Source organism: Myotis brandtii, unplaced genomic scaffold (assembly GCF_000412655.1).
Source record: "Myotis brandtii unplaced genomic scaffold, ASM41265v1 scaffold458, whole genome shotgun sequence".
In the NCBI taxonomy this organism is placed as follows: Eukaryota; Metazoa; Chordata; class Mammalia; order Chiroptera; family Vespertilionidae; genus Myotis; species Myotis brandtii.
In genome coordinates, this window is record NW_005367516.1 from 383,804 (window position 1) to 401,333 (window position 17,530).

The following is a 17,530-nucleotide window of genomic DNA, read 5'->3' on the forward strand; positions in this document are numbered from 1 at the left end:
GGTGGAGCGTTAGGAAACCCCCCGGGGTTCAGCACCTCGGGCTTGTGAGGACGCAGGGGTGAGGCCGCAGCAGCCAGGGCACCTCTGGGACGGAGACGGCCTATGGGGGCCCGGCCTCCTGCTGGCCAGGCTGACGGGAGCGGAGAGAACCTGCTGGAAATGCTTGGCTATCTGTTCGCTCTGTAGCCTGAAGAATCACATTGCTAGCGCTTGTGCAAAACGGATTCTGATTATTTTAACAACTTGACTGCTTGGTTTCTCAAACGTTACGGCGTAAGGCGACTGGAATCTGATACTGTGGCCTTCGCCTGAGAGCACTGTCCCCATGTCCTTCCGCTGGGCCGGTCTGTCCTGCCCTGCAGACACGCCTTAGATGTATGTAGCGTGTTGGTGTCACTTAGGAGTCACCTTGAAAGTGACAGGCAGGGGAGTCACTGGAGTCTGTTACACACGGGAAACCAGTCGTGAGCTCAGGTGGGTGTTAGGAGTCACCCCCTCTTGAGAAGGTGCTGTGTCTTTCCGAGCAGGTCCAAGCATGGCCATGCCTTTGTTTAAGGACGTGGCCCAGCGTTTCAGAACTTGATAGTAAAAATCAACCAAATCATGAATTATGTGGCCACATTCTTGGCTGGCTGAGCAGTTTAGTTACTTTCTAGCCCCCTGGCTGTGCCTTTAAAAGCCCTGTGTCTCGGGCAGCCGAGGCCCCAGAACGGGGGAGCAGTCCTCCTGCCAAGGGCCACTTGGATATTTATAACATCATTGGATCAACTTAAACACGTTGGCCAAACATTTAATGAACTCACCCCTAATGCCCTGTCAGGGCCAGACCAAATGATTTCGGGGGCCATAGGCCCGCGGGCCGGACGTTTCCCATCCCTGCTGTACGGGACGGCATGACGTGGGCACAGAGGACTTCGTGTATCTTTCTCGCACTTTCCTGATAAGCCTGGAGGTGGCCTTTGGGGTTTTTCTACGTGGCTGCCACCACCCGGCCGCACTTGTCACTCAAGAAACAGTTGACCATCTGGCCAGGGCCGGCGGCCGAGAGAGGGTGTGGCACAGCTGCTGAGTGTTGGTACCTCTTTGTGTCGTTATCATATTTAATCATGTCTTCTGTCCCCCCCGCCCCCTTTTTTTCCAGATAAGAATGGAAAGAAAAGTCTGGGCAAATTTATTTCTTCTCCCACAAAAGAGAATGGGAACATTCTACTCTCCTATTCAGATGGTGATGCTTGTGGTGATAAGAAGAGAATAAAAACTGATATAATACTTGTGTGCAAGCCAGGTAACAGCTTAAAAAAAGAAAAGATAAAATGCTCCTGTGGCTTTTGCCAGGGGTGTGCCCATGCTCTTCATGGCTGTTTCTTGTTGGCCCTGCCGGGTGATGAGGCCGAAGGGGTGGGGTCAAGCATTTCAGGTTCCAGAACCCTTGACGATGGTCAGTTGGATTTGATCCCCCACCCCCTGCCCAGAACCAGCCCAGAAATGGAGAAACCGTATGGCATCTGAGGGCATTGTCGTAATTTTCCTAAAGAGCTATGTCTGCGCATGGCTTCTTGCTTAGGACTGATACACAGCAGTCACACAGCCGCTTAACTCCTGGGAGGGGCTTAAAAATGCTGCCTGGCCCGGCCAGCGTGGCTTGGTATCAGGAGGTCATGGTTCAATTCCAGGTCAGGGCACATGCCTGGGTTGCGGGCTCGATCCCCAGTGGGGGCCATACAGGAGGCAGCCAATCAGTGACTCTCTCTCATCGTTGATGTTTCTCTCTCCCTCTTCCTCTCCCTTCCTCTCTGAAACCAAGAAAAATATATTGAAAAAAAGTGCTGTCCTTGGTTTCACTGAACATGGAGCACAGTGCATCCGGTACTGTCCTTTACTTCCGTTGGTTTACAGGGTCAGAACCTACAGGTAGAGGCACACATTTTTGTGTTTCTCACAATGTGTTTTGTGAGTAATCTCCTATTTCACAGCCATACGTCTATGTCCTGGGACTTCCTTGTTGAGAGTGCTGGGAGAGTTGATCATGGCTCGGTCTTACTATCTTTAAACGTGGCCCTTGCTGTTGGGTTAATAGCGTATTGCCACCGTCGCTAACCACGCTGTTACATATCCTCCCCTCCTCCCATCAGGGAAATTCCTTTAGATAAATTCTCAGCTGTGGAATAAGCTCAGGGGCTAGGAGTATTTTTCTTTTTTTAAAAAATATGTTTTTATTGATTTTAGAGAGAGGAAGGGAGAAGGAGAGAGAGAAACATACATCAGTGGGCTGCACCTGCACGCCCCCTACTGGCGATGGAGCCTGCACCCTGGGCCTGTGTCCTCACCCGGAATCAAACCAGCAATCTTTTGGTGCATCTGTCGGCACCCAACCAAGCCACCCAGCCCGACTAGGACTATTTTTTTGAGCTTTTTTCTTTCAATTATGGCATCATATGCATAATATAAAATTTATATATTTTAAGGACTTGTAGTAAACTACACATAACATGAACTTCACCACTTTAACCGTTTTAAGCGGACAGTTCATTGGCATGAAGCACATTCCCATTGTTGGGCAACAATCACCACTATCATCTCCAGAACCTTCTCATCTTCCCAAACCGATGCTCTGCCCCGCAGTCCCCCCTCCCGCTCTGTAGGGTTGACTCTGGGAACCTCGGTACGTGGACCCACACACTATCTGTAGGATGACGGCTCTGCTCCGCCCACAGGAGAACTGGAAAGCGCCCCGGTGCTGATGGACGCCAGCGAGGACGGCTGCTACTACGAGTTCGAGTGGCACACGGCTGCCGCCTGCGTGCTGTCCCGGACCGAGGGCGACAACTGCACCGTCTTGGACTCCCAGGCAGGTGCGTGTCCTGTGTGTCCAGCAGCACCTGGCGGGCAGCGTCCCCGGGACCTGCGTGGGCTTTTAGAAAACGTACTTCCTATGAGTGTTTTAGAGGTGGCCTGCTTTAGGATGACGTTAATATGTGGGACCATCCTGACAAGCTGGTGTTTGAGGTCACGAGAAACCTGCCTTAACTTCATGGTTCAGGTCGGTTTTGCTGAACACGAAACCTGAGGGTCACAAGGAAATAAGTCACGTGGAAAAGGCTTTTCATGGGAGTGGCCACGAAACCCGCCTGAGAGACTTCACGCAGGTCCTGTGGCTTCCATCCCGCTTAGGCACGCGGGTTACGTGACCCGCAGTCGTGGGCTTCGCACAGAACTTCTAGGTTGACAGCGGAGCAACCCCTCGCAGGCACAGGCAGGGGCTGTGTCTGTGCCTGAAGGAAGGGCCCTTGTCCGCCTGCCGGGCTCCCTGCCGCCGGGAGAGGCTGTGCCAGGTCCCTCTGGCCTGTGCCCGACTGACCTGCACCGGGGCTGCTGCTGCTCTTCCGTAGGGTTCTCCTTTGACCTGTCGCCTCTCACGAAGAAAGATGGCTACAAGGTTGAGACGGCCAAGTACGACTTCTACATCAACGTGTGCGCGGCGGTGACCATGGGCGCCTGCCAGCCGGGCTCTGGGGCCTGCCAGGTGGCGAGAAGGCAAGTCTCCAGTCAGCAGCCCCGAGGTTTCTTGGGTAACAGACGTTTATTCAGGGTCAGGTGCGCTCTCTGCATTCAGATGCTGAGGAGAGGTAGCCTGTGAACCAGAGGATGCTGGGAGTTCTGTTTCCCTTGGCAACGAGGAGCGGTTTCCATGATGCCCGCCTTCGTGTGGCTGGCTCAGCTCACTTGTTAGACAGACATTTGTGCCTGTTTCTTTACTCACTAGTGCAAATGAAGGGATTGCACCTTCAGCCAGCCGTGGGCTTGGGGTCCCGAGGGGGGTTGCCCTCTCACCGCCCCCCTGTCCCCCGCCCCCCAGGCTTAGCATCTTGGCTGCAGTCAGGGTGGTCTGCGCCCTGGGTCCTGGCCCAGCTGCTCCCCATCCTGCACGCCCGCCCTCCTCCCGTGCCAGCGTCGGGGGCGGCTGGTCTGGGTCTCTTCTGAGAGGCGCTTGCTTGTTTCAGCGATGGGAAGGCTTGGAACTTGGGACAGAGCAACGCTAAGCTTTCCTATTACGATGGGATGATCCAGCTGAACTACAGGGACGGCACGCCCTACAATAACAACAGGCACACGCCCAGAGCCACGCTGATCACCTTCCTCTGCGACCGGGACGCAGGCGTGGGCGTCCCCGAGTACCAGGTAGGGAGGGGCTGTGGGTGCCCGAGAACCAGGTAGGGAGGGGCTGTGGGTCCCCGAGTACCAGGTAGGGAGGGACTGTGGGTCCCTGAGTACCAGGTTGGGAGGGGCTGTGGGTCCCCGAGTACCAGGTAGGGAGGGGCTGTGGGTCCCGAGTACCAGGTTGGAAGGGGCTGTGGGTGCCTGCCTGGGCTGGCATGGCGCTGCGAGAGATGTCAGTCCGTGAAGGCAGGAGGAAAGAAGAAAGAGTCCTCGGGGCTGGTGCCTTTCTAGTCTGAGACGAGGCTCTCCCTGTAGGTGGGTGTGAGCTGGGGTGTCCCCGGGGATAAACAGCCGCATTGTCTGGCTCCCCAAGACTGGCACTGAGCCTCCTGCCATGGCCCTTCACTTAGAGACGCAGCTTTCAGTCTGGTCTCCTGGCCACGTTACCACCTCTTGAGGTTGTAATGGATCCTGTTAGGTTTGCTGGGCCCGTAGGCAGTTTCCGTTTCTGAGCGGTCCCTGCAGCAGGCCTTTCTGCTCCGATCGCCCACAGCCCTGTCGGGCGAGTCCCAAGCACACAGGCATCGCAGCCATCCCTCCTTCCCACTTCACAGCCTGGGTTTCCGTCTTAATTTTTTAAAAAAATTTATTGATTTTTTACAGAGAGGAAGGGAGAGGGATAGAGAGTTAGAAACATCGATGAGAGAGAAACATCGATCAGCTGCCTCCTGCACACCCCGTACTGGGGATGTGCCCGCAACCAAGGTACATGCCCTCGACTGGAATCGAACCTGGGACCCTTCAGTCCACAGGCTGACGCTCTATCCACTGAGCCAAACCGGTTAGGGCGCCGTCTTAATTTTTTATTGGACACGCTTCCTGCTAATAAAATGAGGGAACGTAACCTTTCTTTCCTACAGTGTTTGTGTAGAGAGCATGTACCTGTCTTTGCTTTTGTTTAACCCTGGCTTCGCATGACATTCCCTCCCTCTGTGTCCTCCCACATCTCCTGTCGCGCCAGGAGGAAGACAACTCGACCTACAACTTCCGGTGGTACACCAGCTACGCCTGCCCCGAGGAGCCGCTGGAGTGCCTGGTGACCGACCCGCTCTCCATGGAGCAGTACGACCTCTCCAGGTGCGGGGCAGCCACCCTTGGCCTCGCCCTGGCCGGGCCAGTTAGTGCCGAGGTCTCGCATGTGGGCCTTGCCGGGAGCCTGGATCTGAGCGGTGGTAGGGCGTCCGCTCGGGGTGTAGGACCATGGTGGGGAGATGACGCAGAGTCACCCTGACCGTGGGCTGGCAGCCTTCGTCTCCAGCGGCATCACTTAAGTCAGTTGCTATTGGTGCGGAGGGGGGCAGGTTGGGGTGTGCCGCGGTCTGCGTTTAGCAGAAGTCACGCTGCTGGTGCTGAGTCACGGGGGGCGGGGTTGGGGGGCGCAGCTCAGGAGTGTGACCGCAGGGCGTGTTCTCTGCGTTTCTCTAAGAGCTTAGAAATGAGCTGTCAGGCTTCACAAGCAGACACTGCTCTGAAATTGTAGGCTGGCAAAGTCCGAAGACGGCCCCGAAGGGAACTGGTATGCCCTGGACAGCGCCGGAGCACACAGCGCGTGGCGCAAGTACTACATCAACGTGTGCCGGCCTCTGAGCCCGGTGCCCGGCTGCGACCGCTACGCGTCCGCCTGCCAGATGAGATATGAGAACAAGCAGGTGAGGCTGCCTGCCCCTCGGGGTCGCCTGTCTCTGTTGGCGCACTCACCTCCGTGGCCCGGTGTGGTGGTGTCTGGACTCCCAGCTCACAGGCGGGCGGGCCTGGAAGCGGGGCCCCTGAAAGCGGGGCCCCTGAGTGGGAGCGAGGCCTGCTGGCGTGTGGTTGTGGAAATCATTGTTCAGATTTAAGCCCTAAGCGAGCCTCGGTGTGGGGAACCTCTGCTCACAGTACGGGGCCGAGGAAACTCCCGTCGAGTGTCTAGTCTGAATTCAAAAGTGCCTTCCAGGGGCCGGCAGATGTTGGTGAAGAGTAGTGTTTGCTTCCAAGAGCTCTTGCTTCTGGCGAATGAGGGGGAGCTGGCTCAGGTGTCACGGGGTGAACTGAGCTGAGCATTTGCTCTGTCCGGACGCCGAGCTGCCCGACGTCGTCGGGAGAGTGTGGTTCCTGCCAGGAGTTTGCTATGTTCCCTTGTGCTCTTTGCCCAGTGAGTCTTTTTATTTATTTTTAAATATATTTTTATTGGTTTTTAGAGAGAGGAAGGGAAAGGGATAGAGAGATCGAAACATCGATGAGAGAGAAACAACATCAATCAGCTGCCCCCTGCAGGCCCCCTGCTGGGTATTGAGCCGGCAAACTAGTATGTGCGCTGACTGGGAATCGAACTGGTGACCTCTTGGTTCCTGGGTCGACGCTCACCCACTGAGCCACACCCCCTGGGCTGCGGGCGAGTTTAAAATAAAGATGGGCACGTGCTCCTGTAGAAATAGCACATCGGGAACATGCTTTTCCTGGCGTGGGTTTCGAGGTCTGGCGTTGCTGTGGAGGTGAGGTGAGTGCCCTGCGGGGTTTTGCGCACCAGCACGTGTGCACTCTGGGAGCAGTGGCCTCAGTACAGTCAGCGCTCGAGATCCACGGACTCCGTGTTTGCAGACTCGTCACATTTGTTACCCCCCAAATCGGTACAGTCACGTGGGACATGGGCACAGTGGCCTGACCCATACGATCCCCGCTGAGGCGGAACAAGGGGACGCCCTCCATCCTTGTCTACTTCCTGCTCTCGTGACCGTGGCCGGAGGGTGGGGATGTGAGGGGCGGGGTCGTGCAGGCCGGAGCTCCGGGCTGGGATGGGGATCGAGGCCTGCCCTGAGGACTGTTAGAGGATGGCCTTGGACAGTCATGTGTCTGAACACGGTTTTCCTATAGTAACGATGGTGGAATGCACCAGCATGAGCTCCTGTGAGGGTTGAGGGTCAGATTCTGAGTGAGCTGTGTGTGCACAGAGGTGCAGGGCTCCCTGCGTGTAGGAGCCGGTTCCCTGCGCACTCACTCCGTGCTCGCGGGGACTTCACGGACCACGAGCTGAGTGCGCGACCCCGCTGCGCGAGTGTGGACGCAGGGCCCCTCACAGGCGTGTTGTCCGCAGGGTGTGTTTTCTGAAGTCGTGTCCATCAGCAACCTGGGCGTGGCCCGGTTCGGCCCCTTGGTGGAGGAGAGCGGCAGCCTCCTGCTGGAGTACGAGAACGGCTCGGCCTGCACCACCAGCGACGGCATGCAGACCACCTACACCACCCGGATCCACCTCGTCTGCTCCAGGGGCAGCCTGGTGAGGCGCTCGGCGGGGCGGGGGAGTGCGGGCGTCTCCTGTGGCCAGTACCGCCTGGTGTGTCTCTTAACGGGGGCGAGCGAGTCTGGTGGGTAGAGGAGTCAGGTTCTCTTTTTCAAAAGTGTGGACTTGAACTCAAACTTGGGTGTGGGTCCCAGTTGCACCCTTTACTGCTGGCAAGACCTCAGGTAAATGTCTTAGCATCCAAGCCTGAGAGGTAATAGCATCCAAGCCTTCAGGGCAGGAACAGTGAGGACGCACCTTGGAATTGGATGACGCTCACTGAGCACCCAGCCTGTCGAGCGACACCGAGTCAGGGGTCGGGAGATCTGGGCCGTTTTCTGTAGTGGCTGGGCTTCCTTTGGCTGGAGGGTCTGCTCTCTTAGATTGACTGCTGTCCTGGATTTGACCTTCCAGAACACCCACCCGATATTTTCTCTCATCTGGGAGTGTGTGGTCACTTTCCTGTGGAACACGGAGGCCGCCTGTCCCATCCAAATAACGACGGAAACAGACCAGGTACGTGTGCCGTCAGGACCTCTGGGCGAGTTGCCCCGTCCGGCTCTGCACACACCCCTTCCCTCCCCTTCCTAATCTCACCAGCAACACCATGGAGACACTGATCAGCTACCTCCTGCACGCCCCCTACCGGGGGTCGAGCTCGCAACCAGGCATGTGCCCTGAGTGGGAGTTGGACCGTGATCTCCTGGTTCATGGGTCAACGCCCAACCAGTGAGCCACGCCAGGGGCATGAAGGGCTGCTTTCTCTCTGGGGTTCCCGTCGGGAGGAGCACACTTGCAGGTTTGGGAGGCACTGTGTGTGCTGTGCCCTCCAGGACTTGGTTCGAGCGTGTCTCTTCCCGCCTTGTTCACGCAGGCCTGTGCCATAAGGGACCCGAACAGCGGCTATGTGTTTGACCTCAACCCGCTGAACAGTTCCCAAGGCTACATCGTCTCTGGCATCGGGAAGACCTTTGTGGTAAGAATTCTGTGAATCCAGTTTGCTTTGAAATGCGACAGTGGCTGCGGCCACCTGCAGCTGGTGTAACTTACAGTAGGTGAGAGTATAGTTTATAGTAGATGAGGGTGTAGGTTGTAGCAGGTGAAAGTGTCCTTTATAGTAGATGAGGGTGTATGTTACAGTAGGCAAGGGTTTGGGTTACAGCAGGCGAGAGTGTAGGTTACAATAGGTGAGGGTATAGTTGTTACAATAGGCAAGAGTGTAGTTACAATGGATGAGGGTGTAGTTACGATGGATGAGGGTGTAGTTATAACGGGCAAGGGTGTAACAATGGATGAGGGTGTAGTTACAGTGGATGAGGGTGTAGTTACAGTGGATGAGGGTGTAGTTACAGTGGATGAGGGTGTAGTTACAGTGGATGAGGGTGTAGTTACAGTGGATGAGGGTGTAGTAGTAATGGATGAGGGTGTAATTACAGTGGATGAGGGTGTAGTTACAGTGGATGGGGGTGTAGTTACAGTGGATGAGGGTGTAGTTATAGTGGATGAGGGTGTAGTTACAGTGGATGAGGGTGTAGTTACAATGGGTGAGGGTGTAACAATGGATGAGGGTGTAGTTACAGTGGATGAGCGTGTAGTTACAATAGGTAAGGGGGTAGTTACAATAGGTAAGGATGTAGTTACAATGGGCGAGAGTGTACTTAGCTGCCTGTAAGAGTGTGAGAGGCAGACGAGAGCCTTGTTGAACCCCGTAGAGAATATTCTAGATAACATGAATCCCTACAGAACATGCTAGAAGTGAAGAGCCCTGATTACTTGGCGTTGCACTGACCAGCCATTTCTGAAGTAGGAGATCCTGGTCTTTCAGAAATCCGCTTTTTGTCCGTAGTCAATTATTTTGTATACGTTTCCACGCACACTTACCAGACAGAGAGCCGTCTTTCCTTCCCGTCTTCCCACCAGGGGGCCTGTTCTCCTTCATTTTCATGGGATGATGTCAACGTCTTTAAGAAGTCTAGGGTTATCCCATCATGATGGCCTCATTAACATGTTAGCTGCCTGTCATTTCTCTAATAGGATATAAAACACTAACACCAGGGCTTACATAGGTCCTCTGTTACATGTGGTGCACTGTTATGGGAAATGCGTCTGAGCGTTTGGAGGTGCAGGGCCGTATAAACACGTGCTGAGCCTTGGAGGCATCAGTGGGCACTGCCATTGGCTTGATCTTTGCCTGGGTGCCGACTCCAGGACTCTTGCCCAAACGTGGGGCGTTGGTGACCAAGCAGCGGGCATCCGCTTCCCAGCTTGGCCAGGGCAGGGTCGCAGGCTCTCCCCTGTGGCGAGGTGCGCAGCCTGAGGGTGTGGGTTTGGTTCTTACCGTCTGGCCTGCAGTTTAACGTGTGCGGCACGATGCCCGTCTGTGGGACCCTGGACGGAAAGCCAGCTTCCGGCTGTGAGGCGGCGACCGAGACAGCAGATCTCAACAACCTGAAGCCGGAGCGGCTGGTTGGACTCGAGAAGACCCTGCAGCTGTCCACGGAGGGTTTCATGACGCTGACCTACAAGGGCCCCTACTCCGACACCAAGGGTGAGCCCAGCGCCATGCTGTTGTGGCCGAGCGTGTGCTGGCGGTTCTGTGACTGTCACCTTTCCTTTCTGAGAGCGTAACGTCAGTGAGTCCCTGTGGTGTCTGAGTCCCCCGCCTCCGGGCACACGTGTGCCACACTGACGTGCCCTCGTGCTCACCCAGGTCCCACCTAGAGAGGCGGCCGGACCCCTGCTGCCCATTCGCCCCTCCTCCCCGTGTCCTTCAACAGCTGTCCCTCTGATGCGGGACGTTGTCACTTTTTAAAAAAAATACATTTTTATTGATTTCAGAGAGGAAGGGAGAGGGAGAGAGAGAAACATCAGTGAAGAGAGAGCATCACTGATTGGCTGCCTCCTCCACGCCCCCTACTGGGTGGGGGTCGAGCCTGCAACCTGGGCATGTGCCCTGACCAGAATTGAGCCTGGGACCCTTCAGTCCGCAGGCCAACACTCTGCACAGACAGTTTTGCTGTGTTAAGTTTCTTAACGTTTTTACTCTTCTCTGCAGTGTTGCACAGCAGGAACTTGGTATCAAAGGCCCAGCCCGGTTTGCAGGGGGTCGGGTCCCAGCCACGCCTCCTTTGTCGGGAGGCTGAGTGCCCGCGGCTGGTCGGTTCTCACCAGCCCGCGCCTCTCACCCCTCATCGGTGTCACGCCCTCCGCTTAACCACCTCCTCACTTGATGGGGACGAGGGCCCGGACTGGCCCGTGCCCAGGGCAGAGCCAGCGGCTCCTTGGTGGGCAGAGCCAGGGTCAGGGTCCAGATCTTTCAATTCTCATCCTGGCTCTGTCCTCAAACGTCCTGGCTCTGAAACCATCGAGGCACATTCTTGCCCACGCACCCCTTCTGGCCTTGATCCTTGCTGTTCCCCTGCCCTCAGTGCTCTTCCCTCAAGATGCCAGGTGGTTCACTTCCTCACCTTCCGGTATCGGCTCAGATTCACCTTCTCAGTGAGCCCGGCCACTGCCTTTAACATCGCCACATTCCATGCCACCACCCCCGGGATTCTGTGCCCGTCCCTGCCTTTCCCTTCTTAAACTTCTCACTCCCGGCCTGTCCCAGGCTGTGTGTAATTTGCTTATTTTCAGGGCCACCGGATGGGAGTGGGAGCTCTGGTTTTTCACTCCTGTGTGTAATGGGAACTTAGTAAATGTTTTTGATTAAATCGATAGAAGAGAGTTACGTTGTTTTCTAATGTTTTTATTGGTAAACAGATGTTGCATTTGTATATTTTCTGGAATATAGGGTAGAGCAAAAGTAGGTTTTACAGTTGTTTGTATGTGAAATAATACAAACTATATATATAAAAGCCTAAGTGACCGGCCAGGAGCTATGACATGCACTGACCACCAGGGGGCAGACGCTCAACGAAAGAGCTGCCGAGCTACGGTGACTTGGCAGCTGTGGTTCTCGGGTGATGCACTCGGAACCAGAGAGGAGGGAGCCCGATTCTGAGGTGCATCACCCAAGAACCATCCTCTTGCAATCCGGGACCCCTCGGGGGATGTCGGAGAGCCAGTTTTGGCCCGATCCCCACAGGCCAGGCTGAGGGACCCCACCGGTGCATGAATCTGTGCACTGGGCCTCCAGTAATAAATAATTGTACAAGAATAAACTCTGTTTTGTGTACTCACACCCGTAGACCTGCTTTTGCCCTGCCCTGTATGAGGCCAAGACACTAGGTTCACATACTAGCATAACCCCATCTGTATGTAGGTCACTGTCGCCATGAATGTGGCCACTCAGGTTCCGCTCAGGCCCCTTGAAACACCTGGCGCTGTGACATCACTGTTTCCGAGGTGGCCTCGGGGCTGGTTCCAGCGGAAGGGCTGTTGGGGCGGTGCTGTGATTGCTGCCGTTTCTTACAGTCTGTACTTCTTGTTCCCCAGCGTCTGGTAATTCTTTCATCATCCGCTTTGTTTGCAATGACGACGAGTACCCAGGAACCGCCAAATTCCTGCATCAAGACATTGATGCTGGCCTGGGGATCCGAAAGACTTACATTGAGTTTGAAACGGCACTGGCCTGCGTGCCTTCTCCAGTGGATTGCCAGGTCACAGGTAAGGCCTGGGGGACCAGAAACTCAGAGGCCAGTCAAAAGTGTGTGTGTGCACATGAGTGTGTGCACGTGAGTATGTGTGCATGTGAGTGTGTGCGCTTATGAGTGAGTGTGTGCAGGGGTACATATGTGAACCTGCACGTGAGTGTGTGCATGTGTGCGTGTGTGTGCTTATGAATGTGTGCACGAGTGCATGTATGTACATGCATGAGTGTGTGCATGTGTGCACATGAGTGTGTACGTGGCATGTTTTACTGTACAGGCAGCATGCCATGTGTGTTTGCACATTTTCTTTAAATGATGCCTAGATTTGGAATCTTTCCCTTGAAGAGAATCTGGGATAATTAATGGTTTTAAGTTATATTTTGGGATCAGAATTACATGCCTAAGAACAGAGAAGAAAACTTGGGGAAAAATAAAATACACTGTCAGAGCTTCTTATTTGAGGAAGGAGATTAAGAAGAGGATCAGGTTGCGTAAGGGGGACTCAAGACCAAGCAGTGTCCCGGGACCCTCCCCTGTACTCTCTGGCTGGCCTCCACACGGCGGCTGTGAGGGTCAGAGAGGGGCTGCGTTTCTGCAGGAGCCTCCGGGCTCCTGGGGGCCTCCTTGCTGCTGCTGCTGCTGCTGCTTTTTTGATCCTCACCTGAGGGTGTTTTTCCATTGATTTTTAGAGAGAGTGGGAGGGAGGGAAGAAGGCAGAGAGAGAGAGGGGAACATCGATGTGAGAGGGACACATCAATTGGTTGCCTCCTGCATGCATCTCGACCGGGGCCAGATCATACCTGCAACCCAGGTACGTGCCCTTGACTGGGAATCGTACCCACAACCCTTCAGTGTGCAGCCGGTGTTCTAACCACTGGGCACACCAGCCAGGCCCCCCCCTCTCTGTCACGAGTGCCAGGGGTGCAGCGTGGGTTTCCGCTGGGTAGGAGGGCCGCGCTCACAGCCGACAAGAAGGCCCTGCTGCCCTGCGTGTCCCTGATGTTTCAGACCTGGCCGGGAACGAGTACGACCTGAGTGGCCTGAGCAGCGTCCGGAAGCCCTGGATTGCTGTGGACCCCTCGGCGGATGGACAAAAGAGAACTTTCTACCTGAGCGTGTGCACGCCCCTCCCGTACATCCCTGGGTGCCGAGGTGAGCGTGGAGCATTTGACTCCAGTTCCACCTGCCTTCCCCCTCCTCCACTCCCCACCCAAGCGAATCCCCGGCTCTTCCAGGCAACGCAGTGGGGTCGTGTCTGGTGTCCGAGGAGGACAGCTGGAACCTGGGCGTGGTGCAGATCAGCCCTCAGGCTGCAGCCAACGGGTCCCTGAGCCTCGTCTACGTCAACGGCGACAAGTGCGGGAACCAGCGCTTTTCCACCAGGATAACGCTGGAGTGTGCCCAGACGTCGGTGAGTGTGCCCAGACGTCGGTGAGTGTGCCCAGACGTCGGTGTGTGTGCCCAGACGTCGGTGCGTGTGCCCAGACGTCGGTGAGTGTGCCCAGACGTCGGTGCGTGTGCCCAGACATCGGTGCGTGTGCCCAGACATCAGTGTGTGTGCCCAGACATCAGTGTGTGTGCGACAAGCAATGCATCTCGTGTGTCGGCCCCATTCCCCAGGTCCCTCCCATCTCTGAATCTTCTGACTCACAACTTGTCTGGGTTCTCATGGGTCCAGGCCTTTGATGGGGTTCTTTGGAGCGTGCTCTTCCCCAGGGCCCACGTGATTGACAAGTGCCGTGGATTTCTCCCGGAGGTGAAACGCTGGCTCTTCATCGTGGCTGTCATTTCACTTCATTTTTCTTGTCGCAGGGCTCGCCCACGTTCCAGCTGCTGAATGACTGCGAGTACGTGTTCGTCTGGAGGACGGTGGAAGCCTGCCCGGTGGTCAGAGCGGAAGGTAGGCCTGGCTCGCCGACAGCGTGAGGGCAGCAGGGGCCACGCCCTGCCCTCGCCCAGACGAGAGACCCTGCGGTAACGGGCACGTGTGTGGCCGTGGAACACGCATCCGTGGGCGGATAGTTCTCTCTTTTCTCAGTATCACCTCGGGAGTGTCTTTTCTCAGTTACAGTTGACATACCCTGCTGTGTTAGTTCAGGTGTGCAGTATAGTGATTAGAATGAACAGATACCTTTTTTTTTTTTTAAACATAATTTTTATTGATTTCAGAGAGGAAAGGAGAGGGAGAGAGAGAGAGAGGGAAGCATCAATGATGAGAGGGAATCATGGATCGGCTGCCTCCTGTACGCCCCCCACTGGGGATCGAGTCTGCAACCGTGAATCGAACCGTGACCTCCTGGTTCACAGGTCGATGCTCAGCCACTGAGCCACGCGGCCGGGCTGCACAGATAATCTCTTATCTGTGAGTTGTGTTACTCCAGTATGTTGCCGACTTGACCCGCGGTGTTTTCCTCAGGTGCCCGGGTTGGTGGCTGCTGGCTTCTCACACTGAACACATTATGTGGGGCATTTATTGTTGTCTGATGAAGTGAATCCTCATCATGTGCCCTAGGCTCTCCTAGAAGGTTGCTTGCCAGGCAGTTCTCATCGTGTATCTATAGAAACAGCGAAGCCATGTGGGCACGTGTGTGATGCCTATTTTGAGGTGGCAGTTGTCCGGTTGGAAAGAGGGTAACTTTCTGCTGCACGTGTGAGTGGCTCCGTTGTCTGAGCGACTCCTGCCGTGTCCTTGCAGGAGACAACTGTGAGGTGCGAGACCCCAGGCACGGCCACCTGTACGACCTGAAGCCCCTCGCCATGAACGACAGCGTGGTGAACGCCGGGGAGTACACCTACTACTTCCGGGTCTGCGGGAAGCTGTCCTCCAACGTCTGCTCCACCGACGACAAGTCCAAGGTGATCTCGTCCTGTCAGGAGAAGCGCGGCCCGCTGGGATTCCACAAAGTGGCAGGTACCGGGGCTTTCACTGCTCTCGCCGCAAGCAAAGCCTGGGGGCTGCGGTCGAAGGTGCCAGGCTGGGGAGTGCATCTCCTTGGGCAGGAGGACGGCTGCTGGGTGCCCCGCCGAGAGGTGTCTGCTTGCTGGTTTTCTTAGCCAGAGTGTGCTCTGACGGAGCCGTTAGAGATTCGTTTCTTTCATTCATATTTAGCAATGCCAGTTATGGATCCTAAGGCCTTGTTTTTTATCTTATTTATTTTTTTAAAAATATGTTTTTATTGACTTCAGAGAGCAAGTGAGAGAGAGAGAGAGAGAGAGAGAGAGAGAGAGAGAAACATCAGTGATGAGAGAATCATTGATCGGCTGCCTCCTGCATGCCCCCTCCTGGGGATCGAGCCCGCCACCCGGGCATGTGCCCTTGACCGGAATTGAACCCAGGACCCTTCAGTCTGCAGGCCAACGCTCTATCTACTGAGTCAAACCAGCGTGGGCAGACTTGTTTCTTTTCTCTATTGCAACAGTGGGGCCGCTGAACCAGCCAGGGATGGGTGTTCCGAGGTAGTACTTTCTAGAATCGAATCGGGACCCGTTTAGTAAAGGGTTTGGTTCTGAAACTCACAGGCAGGCTGTGGGTCACCATGCCATCTCAGCCGGGGGTGAGTGGTAATAAGTTGAAGGACATTTAAAGAAGTCCAAGGAGTGGCTGTGTGTGTGGCAGCCCCCAGGGCCACTCAGAGGTGTGACTGCTGTGTGCTGGCTGGGCTGAGGAATGTCTGTGGATCGTCCTTTGGTCAGGCGAGGCTGCTGCAGCCCTGGGCCGAGAAGCCTGGCTCTGTGCCTCCTGCTGTGATGTGGCAGGAGCAGGTGCACAGCCGTGGCCGGCACATCGGTCGCCTGTGGTTCGGGTGCGTGATGCAGCGGGTGTGTCGTGGTCAGCGTGGCACCTAGCACGATCCTCGTTAACCAGCCGCCGCTCCCACAGGCCTCCTCACGCAGAAGCTGACTTACGAGAACGGGCTGCTGAAGATGAACTACACTGGGGGGGACACTTGCCATAAGGTGTATCAGCGCTCGACGACCATCTTCTTCTACTGCGACCGCAGCACCCAGAAGGTGAGCGGGAGCTGTAGGGAGGTCTCCGCGGCGGGCGCCCCTCGCGGCTCCGCTCAGACAGACAGCGTGCCCCCCTCACAGCTGCACTGAGCTGAGTGGGACCCTGTTACGGGGCCTGTTGAAACCGTGATGGATTTGAGTGGATTTCAGGGAACAGACTCCTCCCTGACCACTTCACCCTTAAAACTCAAAGCGTAAGTGAACGGGAGGTTCCTGTGTCACAAGAGCGTGTCTGTCCCTCTGCAGCCCGTGTTCCTCCAGGAGACCTCCGACTGCTCCTACCTGTTCGAGTGGCGCACACAGTACGCCTGCCGCCCTTTCGACGTGACGGAATGCTCCTTCAAGTGAGTCCCGGCCTGGGCGTGCTTCTCCGACGGTCGGAAGCGTGACTGTGTGAAGTGCTTTTTATAAAAGAAAAAGAAATGGGTCTCTCTCTGTCCTTGATTCACTTCCTTTTTAAAAAAAAAAAATGTATTTTATTGATTTTTTTTACAGAGAGGAAGGGAGAGAGATAGAGAATTAGAAACATCGATGAGAGAGAAACATCGATCAGCTGCCTCCTGCACATCCCCTACTGGGGATGTGTCCGCAACCCAGGTACATGCCCTTGACCGGAATCGAACCTGGGACCTTTCAGGCCGACGCTCTATCCACTGAGCCAAACCGGTTCCAGCGACTCACTTCCTTTTTGCATTGCGTTCTCTGCTTTGATTTAGTTTTCCCCCTTCCGGTGCCTTGGGTAGTGTAGGTGCGACAGTGCGGTTCCCACCCCTCCTCCTGGTCTCTGATGGGGCGCGGAGCTCGAACCAGTGTGCCAACCAGCTTCCCACTGACAGTGGCTGTCATGTGCCTTCTCTGTGGCCTGAGCTTAGAGAGCACCCACTTCTCGGGCTTGGTGTTTGGAGGTTCTCATTAATATATAATGAAAAAATATATACTTTTTTATTGACTTCAGGGAGGAAGGGGGAGGGACAGAGGTAGAAACATCAGTGACGAGAAAGAATCATTGATTTGCCGCCTCCTGCACACCCCCTACTGGGGGAGTGAGCCTGCAACCAAGGCATGTGCCCTTGACTGGAATCGAACCCAGGACTCCTCAGCCTGCAGGCCGATGCTCTATCCACTGAGCCACACCAGCTGGGGCTGGTTTTGTTGAACTGTGTCTTTGTGAGTTTGAGTTGTCGCTGACCTGACCGTGGGGGTGTGGTCCAGTCTAAAGGCCTGTCCTTGGGGAAGAGCCGACTCCCGGACAGCGTGCCAACCTCTCAGGTGGACACAGCTGACCCTGACTTCCTCCCTGCAGGGACGGGGCCGGCAACAACTTCGACCTCTCGTCCCTGTCGCGGTACAGTGACAACTGGGAGGCCGTCACCAGCACCGGGGCCCCTGAGCACTACCTCATCAATGTCTGCAAGTCCCTGGCCCCGCAGCCCGGCGCGGGTGAGGACGGGGG

The 17,530-nt window shown here is 55.7% G+C and overlaps 1 protein-coding gene across 1 annotated transcript in view; it reads left to right on the forward strand.

Annotated features, from left to right (window-relative positions):
• The window catches only part of IGF2R (insulin-like growth factor 2 receptor), a gene marked incomplete at both ends in the record, with an annotated part of 72,015 nt that overhangs the window by 34,813 nt on the left and 19,672 nt on the right, over positions 1 to 17,530 (forward strand). Inside the window, 19 exons of the mRNA XM_014546938.1 lie at positions 1,063 to 1,075; positions 1,142 to 1,285; positions 2,715 to 2,852; positions 3,390 to 3,534; positions 4,002 to 4,179; positions 5,180 to 5,295; positions 5,699 to 5,867; positions 7,292 to 7,471; positions 7,889 to 7,990; positions 8,349 to 8,450; positions 9,827 to 10,022; positions 11,912 to 12,082; positions 13,075 to 13,218; positions 13,302 to 13,477; positions 13,879 to 13,966; positions 14,762 to 14,977; positions 15,947 to 16,077; positions 16,324 to 16,421; positions 17,381 to 17,517. Coding sequence (XP_014402424.1) covers positions 1,063 to 1,075; positions 1,142 to 1,285; positions 2,715 to 2,852; positions 3,390 to 3,534; positions 4,002 to 4,179; positions 5,180 to 5,295; positions 5,699 to 5,867; positions 7,292 to 7,471; positions 7,889 to 7,990; positions 8,349 to 8,450; positions 9,827 to 10,022; positions 11,912 to 12,082; positions 13,075 to 13,218; positions 13,302 to 13,477; positions 13,879 to 13,966; positions 14,762 to 14,977; positions 15,947 to 16,077; positions 16,324 to 16,421; positions 17,381 to 17,517 — 2,644 coding nt within the window. The remainder of the gene's footprint in view (positions 1 to 1,062; positions 1,076 to 1,141; positions 1,286 to 2,714; positions 2,853 to 3,389; positions 3,535 to 4,001; positions 4,180 to 5,179; positions 5,296 to 5,698; positions 5,868 to 7,291; positions 7,472 to 7,888; positions 7,991 to 8,348; positions 8,451 to 9,826; positions 10,023 to 11,911; positions 12,083 to 13,074; positions 13,219 to 13,301; positions 13,478 to 13,878; positions 13,967 to 14,761; positions 14,978 to 15,946; positions 16,078 to 16,323; positions 16,422 to 17,380; positions 17,518 to 17,530) is intronic.